This window comes from Coturnix japonica, chromosome 10 (genome assembly GCF_001577835.2).
Source record: "Coturnix japonica isolate 7356 chromosome 10, Coturnix japonica 2.1, whole genome shotgun sequence".
Lineage (NCBI taxonomy): Eukaryota > Metazoa > Chordata > Aves > Galliformes > Phasianidae > Coturnix > Coturnix japonica.
The window spans coordinates 11,804,697-11,826,623 of record NC_029525.1 but is presented as its reverse complement, the minus strand read 5'-3'; the positions used below and the strand labels follow the sequence as shown (position 1 = coordinate 11,826,623).

Genomic DNA, 21,927 nt, shown 5'->3' with positions numbered 1-21,927 from the left:
TTATTTCTCTTTGTCGTTCCTCCTTCGTTTCTTAAATTGCATAATTAACTATTCTCTTCCTCTTTGGAGAAAGGGTACCATGGCAACAAGGCAGCGAACCTCCTTCATGGGGCTGAATGGCATACAGCAGGTTTTGAAAGAAATCAGTCTGCTCAGAAGAGCCTGTTGAGTTGCATTTGACAGAAGAGAATAAAATAAGATCCAGATGAATCCCTTACCTTACTCCAACTGTCTGCATTTGAATGGAGGAGAAGTTATCTCGAAGGGAAGTTCCTTGAGCTGTCTCAGATTTGACAGCAAGGAAGAAGAGGTTCTTCACAGATGTCTGACAGACTAGAAGAGCTTCCCCATTGCTCCAGAAACATGGCTGAGCTTCTAGTGACTCCATATTACTCTGTTTAAGGAGAAGATACTATGAACCACAAAGATGGGCAGCCAGCTGGCAAAGGCAGCCATGAGCACTGTGACTAGCCCTGACAAAGGAGGAGCACCAGTCAGTGCTGGCAGGTTTGTCAGTGATACACTGCACAGCACGCACTGAGAAAACCAGTGTTGTATCTCCCTATCCACTCTGCCTGCTTTGGGTACCTATTGCTACTCCTTCCTCCATCTGATGTTTATTTAGCGCTGAACAGAAGAGACCGATGTTAGTTTAACACTTCAGTGGCCAGATACAGCAAGCAATATCAATCTTCTCAACCTCCAGTCCCATGCATCCTCCCTAAGCTTTCCAGCACAGTGCTTCAGTTGTGCAGCTTTTCCCTGCTTACATTTCCACTCACTTTCACTCCAGCCCTGACGTAGCACCCCTTAAGCTGTGCCCTAACTAAATGCTTGGTCTGAGCTGTTTATTTCACGGCAAATCCCAGGCAGCTGTCAGTGATATGGGAGAGCACAACTACACAAAGCCAGCTCTCCCTCCTCGTGCAAGGGCTCAATCGCACACACTGTACTGTGAAAGAACTCTTAAAACCCTCTATTGTGGTTCCTCTAGCAGGGAATTAATAGACACCAATAGCACTTAATGATTTCCTTACCCTTCAGATGAAGCTATTAATTAAAGGCCTAGTTTTAGTCAACCACTGGTATTTACCAGTCTTAATTGCTTTTCTTGGTGCCTGGGTAGAATACCATTTTCTACTGGCTCGCATTCCTCCTGAGCAGCAATTACTTGAGTAGTAAGACCACAGCATTAGCTCCATCATTAGGGTCACATCCTTCCCCTTTGGGCTTTCCCATTGCCTTGGGACATTTGTTTCTCTCTACTCTCTCCTCTTCCTGCTCATCTTTGATTCCCTACTCTCAGAAAAAACTCCCATGGCCTTTCCTGGGTATTGCCCTCCATTTTAGAATACCACGTGTACCTTCCTCCATCACATAGGGGGTAAAACACAAAACAGTCTTCTGACTTAGAACACTACCTCAGGTCTGTTCTCCCATTAATGAGTGCCTTGGGGAGACAGCCTAACCCAGTTACTCTTCCCTTGGCCAGGGCTGACACCTGGCGGCTTGAAAAAAATAGCCCCAGACTTATCTCTAATAACATATTACTGTGCAAAGAGGAATTATTTCCCTCACCCCTACAACAGGGACTTTCTACCTAGAGTGCAGCTTTATTTGCTGAATTGGTGATTTACTATTTCCTATGCGAGCATCTCGGTGGCAGGAGTCAGGCAGCCAATTTCGATCCCTTTGTGAGATTCAATTAAACCATTAATTAAGTGATGTCAGTGTCCTTTAACAGCTGACTGTATACACAAGCAAGGAGAAGGGGACAGACCCCGCGGTGCTAATAAACTGTCGCAGCAGGGGTGGCTTACTGCAGCCCAGCTGCAGCTGTCAGGGACATCTGTGCAGGTTTTGCCTGCTTTCCCTATGGTGCAGGAATACCTGGCTCGAACTCGGCATGAAGCAGGGCTCTGACTAGGTGTTTATAACCCCAACGTGCCCCTCAGGAGCCTTTGAGAAGTTGCAGTTCAAGCCGGGTTATGTTTTGCACTCAGACTTTCAAGATAATCAGGGATGTGCAAAGCTGCTGCCTTCCCAACCCATGTCCCTGCGCAGCCTCTCCTCCCCACAGCTGCCCCTCAGTCCCAGCCCCGACCTCTCAGCCCAAAAACAGATCAAGGGCCCTCAGATTGTTTTTCTGCTTTCACGTCGTTCTCCTCTCCCCTCAAGAGGCATTAATAGGTACTCAACAGCAGCGGGAACGGCTCAGAGGTTTTACTAATGAACTGCCTAATAGCATCCAAGTCCCTGGGCTCACGATGGAGCAGGGCTGCAGGGTCCTCTTGGGGAGATGCAGCCTCACTGTATTTCCTTTTCTTGAAACCACTCACGCCTTCTCTGCCTTGCTCTCCCCTTCTGCAACTGCCACTTTGCGGGGTCCTTTTGTTCCCTTGGAGCTCACAGCTACGGCCCACAGCTAAAAGCAGGGATGTGCATGGGTCCAGGACCTGGAAGGGAGCTCCAAAAGCCACTGCTTGGGGAGCAGTTCACAGTTTGCTAGAGAAAATGGGAAGGAGGAAAAAGGGGGGTTAAGAGCTAAGCAAGGGTGTGTAGGCAGTGCAAAGGTGGGGAAGGAAAGAAGGAATGGGGAGACAAAAATGCAGGAAGAGAAAACACAACATGAAAAACTTCCCCAAGATCTCCCAGCTCAGGAAGCAGCAAAGATGGGGACCTTGGAGGAGGATAAGAAGAAGTGCACTCCAAAATATATCCTCTGTTGCCACACCACTTTGTGGCTCGTTTTGCATAAAGTCAAGCTAACATCCACTGTGCCTCATAGCCACATCACTACCTGTTCCAGCATTCAGCCCGTTCCCTCTGCTTGCTTCTGTGTGCAGCAGCAGACCAGGCTTCCCACTACACATAGGTAACAAAACACAGGGCCAGGCAGGAGAAAGACGTACATTCAGCCCCAGTCTCTGAGCAGCAGCCTCCAAGCTGAAGTGGTGAAATACGGCTCTCATCTCTCCATCCAGCAGCCCACAGGCAAACAACTCACGCTCCTAATTGCCAGCAATGGCCCCCATGCTGCCCCTTGCAGATACCTGGCTGCTGCCTTTCATTTTGCTCCTGCCGCATCCACGGCACAAGTACATTTTCCAATTTCCTGAGCTGTCAGAACCAACCACTACCAAACACCACAAGAAAACAGGGAGAGCCGGGCAGCCCCCTGGGCTCCTCGTGAAGAACACAGCAGGAAAGCAGCCTGCTTCAGCGCTGGGAGATGCTGTGAGACAATCTGCCCATAGACAGACATGTTGGACAAAGCTGCTCCTTTGGTGGAAATCCCTGCAAAAGGGTGGGCTCGCAGCCAGGAGCCGGTGTGAAACTGGGACAAAGCCAGGTGGGTGCAAACAGCCCCGCAGCAGAGCTGCTCTCCCAGCCCTTATCAGAGCTCTCTGGGGATGGAGCTGGCGTGGGCAGGGCCACTGGTGGGGGGATAAGGGGTGAGAGGGAGGAAGGGAGAGATTAGCTCTGACCTTGCTGCCCAGAGCCAGCCGGGCTGTGGCATTGCTCTGCCCTATGTTACAGGAGACCTTGTTTGGCTGCCAGCTTCCCCCTCTGCTTATAGAGAGGGATTTTGGAGGCATTAAGGACTCTCAGCCAGGGCTGAAACAGTGACTTAACTACGTGGCCCGTGGTTATCAGCGCAGCTCATCTGGGCCTCACCCTGACCTCAAGACTAGGGGAAAAATAGAATAAAATAGGGCAGAGGCAACCAAAGCCATCCTTATGGCAAGGGCATACGCTGGGGCACCTCCAGAGCTTAAGGAGAGATCCCCATTGCCGCACAGTGCTGCGATGTGGGCCAGGATCACACAGCAGGGCCCCTCTCCCCTCCAAAGTCGCCACTTGAACCATGTTTCCCCCAGACTCGTTGCACGGCTCAGCAAGGCCGTTTCCATGCGGATGGCTGCTTCTCCCTGTAGCCATGGTGACGGCGCTGGTGCCAGAGGGCCGGAGGCGGAGGGCGAGCGCCATATCTCCCGGTGCAGGCGGAGGGTACATGTAATCCGGCCCCACGCCATTCTGCGCCTATGAGGAGCTATCAAATGGCCAGCGGGAAGGTGCCGGGTGGACACATGGGCCCGCTGCTCTTCTTAACGCCCTCAGTCGTATCACAGCGCCTCCGATGTGGCTTCCTATGGAGTGCTCTCCCTTCACGCCCCACAGTCGGGGCTGGTTTGTCCTACAGGCCCCGCGCTCAGTGCATCCTCACCAGACCCATGTACAAGAAACTATGGAGGCAAGGTCCTTCCTGGGGCATCCAAAGTGTCCTCATAGTGCTCTGCATCCCTCCCCAAGCTGCAACATGCTGGGATGGATGGAGGCCACAAAAGATGAGAAAGGGCTCATTCCTCATGGAGGAATCTAGCCAGCATCTCCCTGCCACTCTGCTCTAAAGCAGCCCCATCTCCTCTAAAACTGCCCCCAAACACACAAGTGCACGTGGCATCTTCCCAAAACACTACCCAGATGCTGCAACCCAGCCCTAAATGGTTGGGACCAGGAACGCTGTGCCCCTTTTCAGTTCTCTCCCATAGGAACGCAGTAGTCACCCCCAAGTTACTCATTTCCAGCACGCCAGTCTAAAGCCGGTGCGGTATTTTTATGTCATAACATCAGGAAAAGAATGTGCAATTCAGGGTTTTTCCACATCAGTATTTTTCTAAGAATTCATTTCCTTACACAATAAGTACAGCTCTTCCCCTGGTTGCTACCCTGAAAGAAACACAGGCTAATCAGACCTTAGCCAGAACACAGCTCTAGCAGGGGCTGCTGCTGCCTGATGAGCAGTCAGCCTAGTTGGCAGGCAGTGCCAGGCTGTTACTGCTACAATGACTGACTGCACAGCTCAGCCCCCGCAGCCCAGGGGCTATGAAAAAAAAAGAAAGTATATAAAAGCCCTTTCACCATTCCCTCCTCGTAAGGAAGTATTTGGCCAGAAAAGCTTTTACAACCACACTAACAAGACAGGAAAGTACAAGCATTCAGGCACATTAACAACTATGAAAGCAACACAAAAGCAAACCCACAAAATCCTGTCCCGTTGCTTGCCCACAGGACTGACTTTTCTAATAAAGGTTTGCATTAGGAGGAAAGTTGTTGCAAGGGCCACACGTCCCATTACCTTCCAGACATCATCTCCATTTCCAAAGTCCTGAGAGATCCTGTAGGAAGAGCTGGTAGAAAAGCAATCAGAGGACAGAAACGTGAAAAACAATAGAAAACACATGAATGTACCAGAAATCTGAAATAAAGCTTCAGAAATCTGGTTCTCCTTCTAGCTGGGTCAAAAGAGAACAAAGGAAGCGTAAGAGACACCAGCACAAGAGCAAAAGGTAAGTACACAGAGGAAAAATCAGGGAGCTACATCAGGGACAGCCACCCAGGGTGAAGGGTTAACCAAAAGGAGTGTTTTAGTAGGAACATGCCATTAATGGATACATAGATTTGATTCTATTGGGATTTCTGTGGCCTGCTGACTAATGCAGTTTATATAAGAAACACTACATAGGCTTTTTTTTTTGAAAGCAAAGGCAGCACAGAAGTAATAAAGATGGGATTCCGCTGCCTAACAAACATGGTATTGAAGTCAAGCATCTCAGCATCTCCTTGTTACTTAGTACCTTTTCTGAAGAGCTGCAGGCTCAAGAGCTTTCTGACATGCTCAAGGTCTCCAATGGAAAGCAACAGAGAACTGCACACAACAAAATAGAGGAAGGTTCGAAGAAGCTCTCAGGGCCAAGATTGCAGATGCATACAGGAACAGATTGATATAGGTGCAATGCAGGGTGGTCACAAAGCAGCAGTGGGTTACAAGGGGGTCCCAGCCCTGAACTCTGCAAATTTTCAGCCACAACATTGTGCAAAATGTATTTTGTGTCCGAAGCAGCACAAAGCTGGAAAATGCAAGTGCCCTAAAAACAATAGGTAGGTGATGAGTTCTGCCAAGCAAGCTGCACTGCTAAACCTTTATCTCTTGATCACGGAGCATGAGCAGAAAATGGCCACAAGGTTTGGCAAGTGCTATAAAACGGACTGAAGGAAGAGTCTGAGTACGAGACGGACTAGCAATAAAATTAAGAGGAAAACATAACCGAAGGCCAAGTATTGCTCCCCAGCATTCTTCTGGAGAGAAGAATGAGAAACCTGCAGCAGCTACAGAAATGCCCTTGGTAGGAAGCACGCTGCTACTCCAGATGTCAGGAAGAGGCAGCAAACTAGCGTGTAATACGCCTGGCATAGCCCAACTCACACCCCTACCATCTCTTCCTAACCAAGGGACTCCTGGCTGCACCACTAAGGTTTGGAGAAAACAAAAACCAACAAATCATGCTCTTAAAAGCAAATTCTGTTTATTCCATTCTTTTTCTCTTGCACTCCTAACAAACCTTCATCCTTAGCCTAGGAAAAATATCAGGTAGAAAATATTTGCCCTTTCCTCCCACCCTCCCCACCACAGACTTTTTAAATTCTTTTTAAATAAAGCATCAAAATTTCAAGCATGAGAGACTTTTTTCTTCTTCCAATACATCTCTGTAATAAAATTAACTCTGTTGTAGATATAAAATGCAGCAGCCACGACCAGAGGATCTGCAATGCTACTCAAAGGCAATTAGTACCCAGAATGAATCAATCAGTTAGTCTGCAAACATAATAAGAAAATACTTAGCACTTACCCAGCACTTTTTATCCATGAATCTCAAAGTGTTTTACAAAAGCTGAAAATATGTTTTTGGCCTCATTTACAGAGAAGAAAACACCGGATGGAACAGGAATAGATTTGCCCTTAGTGACAAAACAATTTAATAGCAGAATAAGAGCAGACCTCTGGTCTCTCAGCCCCGAGTCCAATAACCCACGCCGTGCTCTCTGCTTTCACAAAGACAGCCTGAATCTGGCAAAAGCCCCTACTGCAGAAATGCTAAAATGGTTCATATTTTTGCCACCAAAAACCCAAAAAAACCAAAACCCAAACAACATTTAAATGGAGATCTGGCAGCTATTTTAATAAGCACTGACCTCCCAGGCTGACATCAAGGCATAAAGCCAGTCTTGGATGGAGCTGTTGAGAGCTTTGGAGAAAAGAACATAAAAATAGTCTCATACTGAAAGTGAGAACAAATGTGAGAGTGGTGCAGGAAGAAGGTAATTCCATGATCTACAGTGTGCAAATGATTCTCCACTTGGAGCTTTAATTGAATATTTGAGGAACAGATCACAGGATAAAAACCTAAAACCTTGACAAATAGTGTTATTAGATGGAGAGGATCCCAGACCTAAAGCACACATGGCCTGATGCTCCCTCTATTAGCAGTCTTCCAACCTGAAGTCATTCCTGACAGACCTGAGAAACCCACAGTGCATAAACCAGAAAAAGAGCAGTGAAATACAGTGCCTTATCCTAGAATTAAGTTTAGCAAGGCCAGGAAAATAAAGACCATAGAACAGAGAGTAAAGGCTGACTTGAAGACCCTCAGTCACCTTCCCTTGTAAAGTCCCACATTCATGCTTTATGCAGGCACCACCAACACACCAAGTTATTTTCTTATGCTTTACTATGCAAAATGAATGTATGACTTCAGTATTGTTCTTCACAGCCACGTGGCCACAACACATCACCCACAGCCCATTTTGGTCCAAAGATGACACCAAAGGGGTCATTTAAAGTAGATTTTTCCCATGTACAAGCATTAGTTTTCTGCTGTCCCCTCTGTACCTGACATGGGATGTCTGCAATGCTTGATAGCACACAGTCATATTTCTGTGTGCAGCAAAACACAAACGTTGCTCTACAACCAAAAATTCCATTCTTAACAGAGGAGGGCAGGCCACACCAACTAACAGGACAAGTAGTATTGCCCCTAGGAGCTTAATTTCTAGGCAGCATCAACACTGCAGTGGCCCAGTCAGCACCAAGCTGAACACACCACACCAGCCAGTTGTGCTTTGAAGCCTGGGAATACCCAAAAGGGTTCTCACAGAGAACAGTGTATCAAACAGGGATATGTAAGCAACGCAAGTCAACAAACTCATCTCTTAGCTGCAAACCTGCAGTGATGCACAGTAATTCAGGTCTTCTCCCTCCTTCCTGGGGAAACCCAAATGCTATTAGCTCTCCATGGTCATTCTCCAGCACACAGGAGGGTGCCAGCTGTGGAGACTCCCTTCTGCACAGCAGACACCCATAAGGATTCATGCACACTGCAGAAAGAAATCTTTCAACAGGAGCAAGGAGCTGCTGTTGTTCCCCACATCCCTCCCAGCTACCCACCTTCCTTCTTACTCACTTTTTCATACCCCAGAGACACAATCAGCTGCACAGGCTTTCTGGTACTAACTTACCACCTTCCACTTAGGGGCTTTATGGATACTAAGGCACAAAGATCAAATTACTTGCATAAGAGTCAGGAATACACCTCATCTCTCTCAGTTCCAGTGATTTCTCATAGCTTTTTTCCTAACCTCTTGCATATTAAAACCGTGCGAGTAGATGGTGTGGATGAGAACAGGATTTCATTTCCCTAGTAATACTGGCAATACAAATACAGGTAGCTGTATTCCTAAGCCCTCCCTGTGGCTTCTATCCATTCCCACTAGGACAGGCTGTTTGTCTTGACAAAGTAGGAAAGCATCAGTGCAGAAGGGAGCACTCCACAAATGTGTTGCAAAGCTCCATGGTTGCCATCCTAAGACACACAACAGGAGAGAAAACAGACATGCCTCTGGGAAACAGAGAAACAAATCTCAGCTACACTTTGTTCATCAACAGGAATAGGGAACAACAGAAGCGCTTAATGCAGTGGGAACTGCTGCGGTATGAAAAGAGTGAGAAGAAATATTTGCAGGTCTGATTTCAACAGATCACCTTTTCACAGCTAAGGGCACTGAGAGGTGTCAGCTGGAGGGAGCTCCCAGGTCAGATCTCTTGACGCGAGCGATGGTTTGGTTTCCTAGAAGGAATGAGTGCCTGGCTTTGGTCTGTCTATGGCAGAGGCCCAGACCCGAGGAGAAGAGCTGCCCTGCGCACGCGTTGCCTTACGTGCAGCTGTGCCTCATGTGGAAGTTCACCACGTATTCTGCATTCGTACGCTGCACTGAGATGGCAAAGGGCTCGAAGGGGTGGAAGGTGAACGCAACCAGGCGTCGCACTGTGTGATTGATGGGTCGCCCCAGGAGTCCCGCCTGGATTTCAAACTTCAGGAGGCCAGAATCACGAGCGTAAAATCTGAAAGGAAGAGAAAGTCAATTATGGCTGTTCCTGACTATTGACTTTGCCATCTGGACTCTTCGCAAACAGAGACAAGTGCCTTGTTCAGTTTCTGGTACTCCCTCAGTGGCAGGAGATCCTCAGCTGGGTGTCTGGCTCTAGGCGACACAGGAGATTCCCACCCGGGGCAGCTAGTTTGTCATTGTCTAGAAAAAGACTTCTTTTCCTATCAGTCAGAAAACTCTGTCTTCATTTTGGTGGATTTAGCAGACATTACAATGGCAAAGTAAGTTCGGTTCAGACCCCACACGTGCTGACTCTCTATACTCTCTTAATGCAAGCTGCTCCCCTTGATGCCAACCGCAGATATACTGTGTGATATACTCCAAGAATGGAGCTTGCCTCCCTTAGCAATTCATTCCAGCTTTAAGGCCAACCTTTCCCTCTCCTCCTGCTGTCAGTATGCTGCCGTGTTTGTGCTTAGTTACATCCCCGTTCAGCAGAGAAAGGTGGACAGCTGGATCCAGTTCTGCTCCATAGTGCCAGAATCTACCTTACACTTCAAACAAGGCTCTGCAAATCCTGTTAGATTTCCAAACACAACAACAAATATCACCAAGAAGATGGCTTGAGCAGGAAGTGCCCGGTGGACAGCATTCAACAATCACAGCAAGGGCAGAGGTAAAGGCAAATGGATGTGTTTTTCTGCTGTTGCTCATAAATCTGGCTGTTGGTCTGAGGAAGCACATTTGTGTCTCCAAATAGGTGAGCTCTGGAACACAGCTTCAGCAAGAAGTGAGCGCTGCCAAGGGGATGAAGCAATGCACTGAGAAGCCAAGGTCTAGAAAGCCATTTGTTTCTTGAACCTTCTCTGCATACTAAAGGACAGGCTCGCTTTCTGTAGCAGACATAAGCCCACCTTCCACATTACTCTGTGCTGCTGTGGGAACAGGGGATTCTCTGCAATGACCGCATCTTCCCAAAAACACAGTGGGGATTTGGTACCTTCACAAGGCAGCTGAGCTCTAGCTGACAGGGCTCAAGTTCTCACCTGAAGAACTGATCTCCCCAGAGCATTTTCTCTGCCATTTCAGTTTCAGGAACAGAATTGCCATTTTGTCTTCCAGCTGTTTCCTTTCCCACCATCGCTTTGCGGATGTGGACATTTTGCATTTTTCCTCTGGTTTTAACACAGAGAATGCTTTTAATACTAGAGCACATTTCCCCCCACTTCTCCTGGCAAGCAATACAATGCACTCAGCTCTCAGCCTGGAAAGAACAGGTGATGATAGATACAGGCAATGCTGTTTCAGGAGCAGACATACTCCACATTTTAACAGCACAGCCTATTGAGATCCTCATGTTCTTCCTGGAGGGCCACTCTCCTCTCTCTTCCTCTGAATCAAAGTGCCAGCCAGCTCTGCCTGAAAATTGCACACAAGAACTCAGCAAGAGAGTCACAATCTTGGTATTTGGCTTTTTAAAAGCCCTCTCCCTCCTACACAAGGCTGGGTATGTGGAGGGTCATTCTTTAAATAAAGCATAGTCCCTGGTCTGCTCCTCTCTCTCCCCAATTCACAATAATTTACTACTCAAGATGAAGCTCCCTGTAATCTCAAAGATGTGTTCAGTTTGGTATTTTTAAATCTATTTTTAAAAGTGCTCTGCAATCAGAGGCCATTTCCATGGGCTCTCACTCTGGGGATAAATTAGGCACTGCAATATAAAATTGTATGTCAACAGAAACAGCAAGACCAGCCTTTTCAAACCATATGAAAATGGAAGATTTATCTGCAGACCAATTTTTTGGTTAAATGGCTCCTTATTAGCCATCTAGATGGATTTTAGAGACCCCCTGCTATAGGTAAAGCTGTGTTAGAGCCTCTTCCTCACAAGTCCCATCATTTCACCCACTGAATTTCTCTTCAAGCCTCCTGAAAAGATATTGGAAAATGGCAGTGATGGGGAACCTGAAGTCCTTCCTGCCTGACAGCAAACCACCACTGGCCTCTGAAGTAGCCAGAAATGAGGGCTGAACCTACTGAACACAGAAAGGCAGTACGGGTCAAAAGAGCACCAGGCACAGAGGCGCTGAAACTGGTGAGTCAAACAGACAGAGGCCTTCATCTCACAGATGTGATGTCAGGAAGTGCAGTCCATAGCACCCGTAGCTGCTGAAGGTCTCTGCACTTCAGCCAGCCAGAGAACTTAAATTACAAACCCCGTCTTCCCTCATTTCCAAGCTCTCCAACCACAACGGGCAGCGGTTTTATTTTATTAATCCCTTTGTTTCGCACGTGAGAAACACAGCGGTGCTACTTCAGCTACTGAATGGTTAAGGTTAGCGCCTGGTCTTCTGCTTACTTCCCAAAAACCAGGAGCCCCACTGCTCCCAGGCCCTATTCAAGCCCTAATTGACTGCACAGCTTTGAGCTTTAAAAGCTCTGGCTCTGAAATGCCGCTTTGCTCAAGGGAGGGAGGAAAGGTGGCACTTGGCTTTGTTTACTACAAAGACGGTAACCACAGCAAATGACTGAGGTTTTGCTCCCTTTTGTCTGCAGGAGCCCTGAGCAGGTTGGCGCTGGCAGACAACCACTGCCCTGCAAGTTTTCCCAACGTCAAGCATGACAAGGGGGAAAGGGCAGGCTTTTCTCTGCAGATAGCATGGGAGCTGGAGATTAAACCAAATCATATGGGCAGGGGGAGGGAAAAAAAAACCACCAACCCAACAATTAAATATACATAATGTGGGAATTGAGTGCACAGGAATAATCAGAAGATCCCCAGCACCTGAGTCAGGGCCAGGGGAGACACGAAATCAGGTTTTGAGAATGCACTGATGAAAATAAATTTGGGAAACCATCCAGAATGGACCCCCGGGGCTGTCAGAGCCCCCAACATGCATCCAGTTGCTAAACAAAGCACTTAGACACTGAAGGCTTTCTTTGGTTTTCAAGCATAGGTTCATTTCCCTTTCTCGACACTATAAGCGGAAAGACTATTCTGCCTGGAGAACTCAGCCCCTTTGATTTAAGCCTTTCAGGCAGGAGATGCTGAATTTTTAACCAGTACTGCTTGCCGCCATAGCTGCAGCCAACAAAAAGAAATAAACAGTCGCAGTGTTTGTAAAGGAAGCACTGCAAACCTCCTTATTCTCAGGCTTGGAGTTCTTCCTCCTGCCAGCATTGAAGATTCAGACATAAGAGGTACAGAACGGCTTTTACACCTGGCTAAACTTCTACTATAGAAATAAATTTCCTATAGATCATAGATAGAAGAGGGGCACGAAGAGGAATACGGCTCCCAGGGCGAGAAACGTAAACAGGGGAAAAAAGGGAAGTCTGAAAATAGCAAAATCAATACCAGTAGCTTTATGAATAACACCTAATCCAGACAACATTTTATTCACAGGACAAACCAGGTGATCCTCACCAGCTCACCCTACGTGTTCAGAAAGAATCCTTCCAGCACAGGAAAGCAAGCACCCAGAAACATATTTGCTGCCCACACAGGAAGGCTGAACTGTACTAGAAAGGGGAACGAGAGCGTTCATATGGAAAAGGTTCGCTCTTTGCAACCTAAATCTGCCATAAGGCAGCTCAGTGACAAAACCTGGAGGGCTCTCCCATACATATATGGTGAGATTTATCACCAGGAGATCAGCCAGGCTTTGTGCAACTACTGACATAAGCCCTCTGGCCAAAGGATGTCGAGAGAGAAAGGCACCTTGTGCCTTCTCACTGAGAGAGAATGTCTGTTCTTTCAGCAAATTTCATACCACGTGGCAGAGGTGATTTAATTACCCTCATGCTCTCTCCTCACATACAGCTTCTCAGCCTGTTTCATACCTTATAGGGTGATCACCGCAGGTCTTGGGCCGCTCCATGACAGACACCCACTTGTCATCATAGCTGAAAAGGGAGAGGTCAAGGTACGGGCTGCCACTGTACGACTGGGCACTGATTGGGAGCTGGCCCAGCAGCCTCCGCACAGCCTCTGTGTGTCCTCCATACTTGGCATTCACAATAGTGTCTTTGAACCTGAAGCAAACCAAGAAGCAGGTTTTACTCACAAAGGCTACAGGGGAATGGTACAGCTTTAAAAAGAAAAGAAAAAAAATGGAGGAAAACTGATAGAGAAAGAAAAACAGCAGCAGTGTAAGAAGTAGAACAGCTCACTTCCAAAGATGTATCATAGTGATTCAACCATCAACCAGCTCTGGTGACCTTTTTATCCTCCCTCATCATTACTGTTTCTGCTCTGAAAGTCCAAACTGATAGAAGGACAAGGCTGCCTATCCACAAGGTCTGGCCTCAGCTGCTCCACAGTACAGGAAATGAACAGGATCAGAAACAGGGAGAGGTGGATTAGCAGCTTATCAGTCAATCCAAGTTTTGCCACAAAGCCTGTAAACAGCACAAGCGAAAGCCAGTGTGTTTCACAGCAACGGTTGAGCCCTTAAGGTTGACTCTAGAATCCCCCCCCTCTCTAGCCATCGTGCTTTAAACATGTAGAGGGAGAAACCTGAGACGTGGAAAAACCTTGAAGAGAAGCAGAACGCTCTTCAAAACCACGGTGAGCTCAAAGCTCTTCCAGGTGAAGAGACTAACGCAGGTTGGATTTCTTTTTCCAAATAAAATCAGCGCTTTCCTCAAGCAAGGACAGATCGGCCGCATGAACATCATACACCACAGACAGTAAACTGTTTCCCTTTGAAAAGAAACACAGCCAAAAGCAAGCTTTCTGTGTGTACAGCATTATTACACTTTGCTACTTAAGTTAAAGATTTCTGTTACATGTTCTCACAGTCGAGTGGATGAATAGATTCTCCTCTAGGTTTCAGCACAAGGCAGAAACTGTTCTTTAGGCGCCAGCTGTGAGCTCCCTCGTTCTGTCTTCCCCCTTAGCAAGAGGGATTTTGTGACAGGGAACTCCAAGATGCTACAGTCAACTTACTCTTACTTATGGGATGTGCAACTAAAATCAGCCAAAGCTTCACTCCCATAAGCGACTGCCAAGTACTTTGGATGATGTCAAACAAGTCACTAGAAGAACAAAACACCCTGAGTCACATAAAAACACATTCCAAGAGAAATAACACACTCTGCCTCATTAAATCCACGTTTGACTGTTAAAGAACATTCTGGAAACCCTGCTTATTTTGATGTTTTGCTCAGTTTTCACAACAAGTCTAGGCAGATCCATTTCCTTTCCCAAGCAGAGTTCAATGAGAACCACAAGCTGTTTACTGCTGTTACAGAACACAGCTTGTTGCACACTAAATTTAAAGAAGGCCACTTGGCAAAATACATCCAATTAGATGATGTAGCATCTTGATAAATCTTATCTACGGGGCCCAAAGCTACTAGGCAGTACTGTTTTAATGATCTCCAGAGGAGGTACCGCTCAAAGAGAGCAAGCAACATCTTGCCCTTAAAATTCCTTTCCCTGCTAAACACCGAATGGCACCATTGCCTTCTTCCTTCCCACACAAAGACAGATACTGTGGAATACAAGACCAGGTGAACGAGGCAGCAAGATGAAGCAGGTCCCAGTCAGACCCTCACATCACTCAGCGACTACAGGAGCTGTTTGTCTCAGGGTGGTTATCTGATACTAGCCTTCAGCTGACGGGGGTGAGCGTGGCTATATGGTACAAAGCATGCTCCGAATGGCTCACCGGCGCTGGATCTGCCTGGCAAAGTTGTTGCTGGAAGCCGAGCAGGGGAACTGGACCGCCTCGCTGTGCAAAGTGGCGTTCCTGAAGAGGTCACAGAAGTTCTCAAACAGCTCCAGCAGTTCATTGGATGTGTTCTCAAACACAGCGATAACCTCTGTGCTCACCATGTTGTACACGACAAAGAATGAAGGCTGGGGAGAGAGACAGAGGAGAGGGTTAGCCAGAGTGCACACACAAGGAAGGTGGCCCTTCCTCCTCCCCATGCAAGGCTTCACACCCTACCCAAATGTCTTTGCAGTGCAGGAGAATCCCACATCTTCACACTAATCCATTCTGCTATTCAAATGCCTCAACAGGCACCAAATTATCCACCTGTTTACCATGATGTCGTTATTCATGGGGGAAAAAAAAAACATAACTGAATGGGCTTCCAATTTTCCTTCTCAAACTGGATGTCAATATTTCTGTTTCCTCTCCCTCTCTGCCCTCCACCAAATCTGAAGTGCCAAATTTAATTTTCATTCCTGCTGACAAAATGATTTTAAACCCAGCGCTGGCTGGCAACAAATCATCCTTTCCTTTATGCAGAGAAATTATTTGCTCTCCCTTCTTACTATTTCCACCACACAGGGATGAGCCTTTCCAGAGCGTTGTGCACTACACCACTGCTTACAAAAAGCTGGGCCCTTCTGATACCCTGCTGATGTAGAAATGAACATCTGAAAGACATTAACAACTTCTTTTTAATATCATTCTCATGCAAGAAAGCCCAGGTGCTGTATTGTACATCAGCAATGTCAGTGCTTCACAGCATCAACAAGCCAGAGGTGGAGAAAAACACCGTGTGTGTACCAGCACAGCTACAATAAAGGGAAAGGACATTCCCATCTCACCAGGAAGGGGCATATTTAATTCTTGGTCACCAAACGTAGCTTTCATTAAACAGGACAGGGCTGGATTTCCAGTACTACAAAGCCTGTCCCTCCTTCAGATGTAACTAATTCACTGATATGCACATATCAGCTCATAAACACCATTTCTGAATGCTTCACATCCTGCTCCCAGTCAATGCTCAGCGATGACGGCAGGTATCCTGCCCACCTCATCCATCTGTAAATATCACAAGGTTTACTTGTTTTACGGACCCAAAATAAATGGTGATGGTACAACCCGACCCCCACACGTTAAAATGAAGCACGCTGAATGAGGTTACTCACTGAACTGCCTGAGGAAAGGAAAGCCCTCCTGAAATACAGCTTTGGAGCAGAGAGAAAATAAGAGGAGACAGCAGAAGTAGAAACTATTTACATCTTATAAAACTGCGGGGAATCTCCTCCAGCCCTAAATAAAGAAGTTCCATTGCCCTCAACACAGAGATGCCCTCAACCAGAGAAATGTTTCTCCCTACATTTTAGCAGCACCTGTGACACAGGCAAAGCGTAAACATGGTACAGACAGCAGTTACAAAAAGCACACAGCAAAGCTGGCTAAGCTGAAATACAAGCCAGGAACAACAACCCCTAAGCTACATATACACAGCAACATATAGGCAACCTGCAAGTGTGAACAGCAACTTCCTCAGCCTCCTTAGCAGAGGAGCCTAAAGGAACAGAGGATCCTGAAACCAGACTCATGTCCTGCCCTGATAGATGAAAGAAATAAATGGGAGCTTTAGGTATTCTGTGACCAAAGTGTTCTTCACGAAGCCCTAACGCCAAGACTAAACTCGGGCAGGTCAGGCTGCTCCACATCTGGAATTATCCTCTGAAAGAAAGAAGAAAGAAAGAAGATGCTTCCCTCCAGCAGAAAATACATCACCTGAGGAACGGCACAAACAAGCCACAATTTGTAGCTAAAAGTAACCTTCAGGTGAAGCAAATCAAGAACAGGTTGGAGCAAAGCAGGCACAAAACCGCAGCAGGGAGCAGAGCTGACACTCCCACTAACATTCACACTGGGGTGGCCTGAGGCTTGGGTCAGGAACACCACTCTAAATACAAGCAACACACTGCAAAGCTTTCACGCTCCTGAGACAGCCACTCCCATTTTACACCAGTGGGTAAAAACAGTTTTAGCCTCATTTATTCCCTCCTAAAATAGTTACCCCAAAACAAACATAAAAGGGAAATCATGGTCACCAAGAATTACTGCCCATTTATTTTAGGGTCTAAGTAGTGGAACCAGTAAGATGGGAAGGATGGGATGGGAAGGATAAACAAGCACCTAGGGAAGAACCTGACAAACTTCAGAGGTAGAGATTTATTAATTGTTTTTGCCAAATACTTCCATAACAAACAACCAAACGGCACAGAGCAAAGGACTAAAGTAGGTTAATGTGAAAAATACCTTGCTCAGCTTCACACAGCTCAAAGACTGAGTAACAGTAACAGTGGTGAAAAGAGATGATCAACACGTGGGATGGTGAAAAGCCTGGAGGGACCCAGCACCATCTGAGCTACATTTACTCTAATTTGACTTCTTTAGTACTAAACAGAAAGGAAAAGCAATTGGCACATTAGCTGGATTTAAGAGCTGCTACTTCAATTTGGAGAGATCATAAATACTAGCTCTGACAGAAGCCTGAAAGAGTAAGTACGTAGGCAGCATAGAAAAGGTAATTCTACTGGTGAAAAATGGAGATATTATATTTGAAAAACATGCTCGAAGATGCAGAAGAAAAGGGAGAGACTACCTCTACAATGCGAGTGTATTACATGAAATAGCAGCTAAAAAAATCAGCTGGGGATTTAGGAGGGAAAGGGCACTGTGAAGCACTTCTGAGCACAGGGAACAATCCCTGGAGAAAGGGGACTCGATAACACCTAAGATCTTTTCTGCCTCATTTTCAGTTGCAAAGAATGTGGTGAAATCGTGAGAGCAAAAGATACTGAAGTTATTCAATACCAAGGGTGTCAAATGTTCACGCAAGAATGAAGTAATGGGATCCTAAACAGCACATCTAGTGAACATTCACAGGCTCAGCTACAAAATGCCGCTCACAGCACTGAACCTGCTTGAGAGCATTTGCCCCCAAGCAACAGGGAGCCCCAGGTGGCAGGCAATACCTGGGAAGGATCTGTTACCCGCAGCGTCACTACATCTTCACTAGTGTATTTGATAAACAGGTGGTTCTCATCCAAAAGCTGCATCTTCCACATGCGGAGCTGCCTCAGTTGATCAAAGTATTGGAAGAACCTCCTCTTTGCTATTGCGCTGCCGTCCTGCTCTGCCCTTCTCCACAGGTACACCAGCAGCCTGTGCTTCAAAGAGTTTATGAAGGGCTCTTTGTAGGGGTTTGCCATCCCCGTCTGAGTGTCCCTCTGCACCTCGGGATACACTGCAGACAGTGTCAGGAGATCATCCTCATAGCAGAAGCGGCCGATTGTCCGCACATCGATGAAAGTCCCCTCGGGCGTCACCTGAAAGACGTGAATAGTCTGCTGCTGCACAGAGAGAATGGCCAAGATGTTCTTATACAGGTACAGCCCCTGGTTATGAGAGAGGATGACTTTGTCGCACTTGAAAGTCCTCGTGTCACAGAGTCTGCCCGTGTGGAGGTCAATGATATGCAAGGAATAATCTTCCAGAGGGGAGCGAGGGTTGGGGGTCACCGACTCACTGTTGCGATAGACCTCAAAGAAGGGAGGGTGAGGCTCCTCAGGCAGGTAAGCAGCAGAGCCAACGATGACGTACCGACAGTCGTCAGTGAACAAGCTGCACTCGCGGTTCAGGTGCTCCCCATTAGAGGCCACATTGGTGATATGGAGCAGGACGAAGAAGCGCTCAAAGAGCCGCCCTCGGATGTTGACAGATCTTTGGTCATTGCCATTAGCCAGGATCTCCCCCTCGTAGCCTTGCAGGAGGTCCTCAGCCGCCTGGCAGCCCTGATACTCATAGATCTCCAGGGAGGTCTGGTCGGAGGAGAAGGCGATGAAGTAGCGCCCATCAGGGGAGAACTTGCGCAAGAAGCAGGGAGGCTTCTCCACATTGACCACGGTGAAGTTGGGGAAGACGTTCTGGTGGAAGACACGGACCTGGTGCCAGTGGGTGCCAGCCTTGCCAGAGCTGATCCGACGGCGCTCCAGGCGGTGGATGACGTTCTGGTTCTGAATGCGGCGAGGCTTGATTGTGGGGGCATCATGGTCCATGGTCAGAGCATTACTTCATCTTCACCCTGCTGCAGATGGTGCACACACTCACCGTGGGACCTCACCAAGGCTGATAACAAGAGATGGAGCTGCGAGCAAACTCACAATCCCATAAAGGTGGGGGCAGCTGAAAAAGCCTTTGGGAGACGGACTGGGAGAGGGGGTTCAGTGGGACATAACGGGGACAGCAGGAGGTACCCAGAGAGAACCCAGCAGGGAGATGGGACCTGCAGAACAGCCTGCAGGGCACAGGGAAGGATGGAGCCGAGGAAGGCAGCACACATACGTGGGTACCACCGGAATGAAGGGACACGGCAGCACCGGGATGGGGGTGAGAGCAGCCGGGACAGCGGGGACAGAGGGAGCCCGGGGGGAAACGGGGCGGCCTGTGGGTCACCGGGAACAGGAGGATCAACGAGCGGCCTGACTGGAGCCTGCGGACCGGGGGCCGCTCTGCCTCTGCCCCGCAGGGAACTGGGGCTCAGGTCCGGGCCCTCGGGGCACAGAGGAGCTCGGAGCCCCCCGGGCCTGGAAGCCACGGTGTGGCGGAGCCCACGAAGGGTGCAGGCCGCGCTCACCAACGGAGCCCGGCGCTGGACCCGCCGCCGCCGCCGCCTCTTACTGTATGGCCGCCGCCATCTTGCCGCCACCACACAACGACGCACCGCGACGGCGGCGAGAAGGCGTCACCCTCAACGCCCGCTTCCGCTTCCGGTCGGTGGAGCAGCGAGGAGGTGCGTACCAGAGTGTCCGCAGAGAGAGCGAGAGAGAGAGAGAGAGAGCGCCCCCTGGCGGAGGGAGGAGCGCTGCGGGGCGTCCGCGTACAGCGGGAACGGACTGAAACGTGCCCTGCAACGCTATAGCCCTGCACCCCTATAGCCTACAACCCTATAGCCCTGCACCCCTATAGACCTGCAACCCTACAGCCCTGCAACCCTATAGCCTACAACCCTATAGCCCTACAGCCCTACAGCCCTACAGCCCTACAGCCCTACAGCCCTACAGCCCTGCAGCCCTATAGCCTACAACCCTATAGCCCTGCACCCCTATAGCCCTGCACCCCTATAGCCCTGCACCCCTATAGCCCTGCAACCCTATAGCCTGCAACCCTACAGCCCTGCAACCCTACAGCCCTGCAACCCTACAGACCTGCAACCCTACAGACCTGCAACCCTATAGCCCTGCACCCCTATAGCCCTGAACCTATATAAATCCACACCCCTATAGCCCTTCACACATATAAATCCACACCCCTATAGCCCTTCACCCATCCTAAACCCCTATAATCTTGCAGCTTGCAAGCAATAAACCCTCACCCCCATAAATGTGCATCCATCCTGCACCCCTATAACCCTGCACTGCTTTAGCCCTGTAGCCCCTCACCCTTAAAAACCTGCACAAATGCTGCATCCCTATAGCATGCATCTCTATAGCCCTGCACACCCATAAACAGGCATCACTACAGCCCTACACCTATCCTGAAACCCATAATCACACACCCCCATAAACCTGCACCCATCCTCCACCCCTTCAGAACTACATCCCTGTGGCCCTATCAGCCTACATCCCTCCTGCGCTCCTATAAGTCTACACACCCATAAACCTGCATAACTGAGCCCATAAACCTGCTGGGGACGTGCTCACCCACACTGGTCACTGTGCTGCAGCCAGCCCTGGGTGAAGGGCCTCAGTCCCATAAAGCACTGAGTGACATTGCTATCCCCACAAAGCTCTTGGGACATCACCCCAATGGGGGGTGGCAGTTAGGTGCCAGGTCAGTGGGGACCTTTATAACCCCTATACAACCCCACCACTCACCTTGTGCCCCCATATATGTGTGTGGAAAGGAGGCACCTTGCATCCCCTATGGGATCATGAGGAAAGGACCCACTCTATGGGCCTGGGGGTCCGTGCCCATTTCCCTGTGGTTTTCCACAACAGGAGACACGATGACAAGCTGAAAATGAATGGCTTCAGCGCTTCTCTTTGTTTCCCTCCCCCCCCCCCTGTGTAATTAATTGGGATCCACCTTAATAGGATAAAACTAAATACCAAAGAGCATCCAACCACATGGCAGCTGGCAGGAAAATAACCGCCCAGCACACACACAGACAGGCAGTTCAACGGACAAAAGAGCCATTAACACAGCAGCAATCAGAGCTCCTGAGCTAATAACTCCATTGCCGTGGCCAGCCCCGTGTTGTGGCTCAGGGCAGCAGACCTTTGTGGGAACAGTTTTGTTTTCATTTGTCTGTCGGGGTTTGCTGATGGGATTTAAGAAAACTCAGTGAGGCTGGAGGGCTGGGAGTAGGGAGCTGGGTGGGATGCTCAGTGGGTTCAGATGGGATGCAATTGGCTGGAATTGGGTTGGTTTGCTCTTCTTTTAGGAAGGGTTTTGTCCATCCTACAGCTGCAGGTGGCTCTAAGGTGGACTGGGGGGAGGTTTTGGTGGAAAGCACCCAAAGAAAGCAAGTGAGTGTTGCAGACAGAAGCCTGCACAAAGCTTTGCTCCGAGCCATCCCATTTGCTGCTGGGAAAGGTGATAGTGCCATTCCCAGCACAGCCCAATGCATCTCAGGCACAACCTGAAGTTCTGCTCCCAGCTGCACATCATCTGCCCTTTCCGATGGCTGACAGCATCAGCTCCCCTATACAAACCATCCTGTTCCACCTCAAAACCTCAAATGTGTCTACGTTCCCATCACAGATCCCTTGGGATGAGCCCCAGTGCTGCACAGATATTTCCCATCCATCCCCATAGCTAAGCATGGAGGCTTAAAAAACAATAAGCAGAGCTCATTTGGGATGTTTTGGGTGGTTTACTGAAGCAAGAACCTTTCTGCTGCTGTGTACCAAGTGCTGTGGGATCAGTGGGG

General features: G+C 48.4%; 1 protein-coding gene across 4 annotated transcripts; it reads right to left on the bottom strand.

Moving 5' to 3' along the window:
* Positions 1–6,351: 6,351 nt before the first annotated feature.
* On the bottom strand, positions 6,352–19,780 carry DET1 (DET1 partner of COP1 E3 ubiquitin ligase). Of its 4 annotated transcripts, none has more exons than XM_015873045.2 (5): positions 19,674–19,780; positions 17,969–19,080; positions 14,904–15,094; positions 13,072–13,263; positions 6,352–9,241 (listed from the first exon to the last, which is right to left on the bottom strand). In XM_015873045.2, the coding sequence occupies exons 2-5, from the start codon at positions 19,049–19,051 to the stop codon at positions 9,052–9,054; spliced, it is 1,656 nt and encodes a 551-aa protein (XP_015728531.1). In that variant the 5' UTR covers positions 19,052–19,080; positions 19,674–19,780; the 3' UTR covers positions 6,352–9,051. The 4 variants fall into 4 exon arrangements, with proteins under 4 accessions (XP_015728531.1, XP_015728532.1, XP_015728530.1 ...); XM_015873046.2 differs by having other exon boundaries at positions 19,630–19,756; XM_015873044.2 differs by having other exon boundaries at positions 19,338–19,755.
* Positions 19,781–21,927: the final 2,147 nt, after the last annotated feature.

Bases quoted from the DNA above. Each gene is read 5' to 3' on its own strand.
- DET1 (XM_015873045.2), bottom strand. From the start codon at position 19,051: ATGGACCATGATGCCCCCACAATCAAGCCTCGCCGCATTCAGAACCAG. The intron at 13,264-14,903 runs GTGAGCCATTCG...GGTTTGCTTCAG, and splicing joins GCCAGGCAGATCCAGCGCCG to GTTCAAAGACACTATTGTGA. The intron at 9,242-13,071 runs GTATGAAACAGG...TCTTCCTTTCAG, and splicing joins TGCGGTGATCACCCTATAAG to ATTTTACGCTCGTGATTCTG.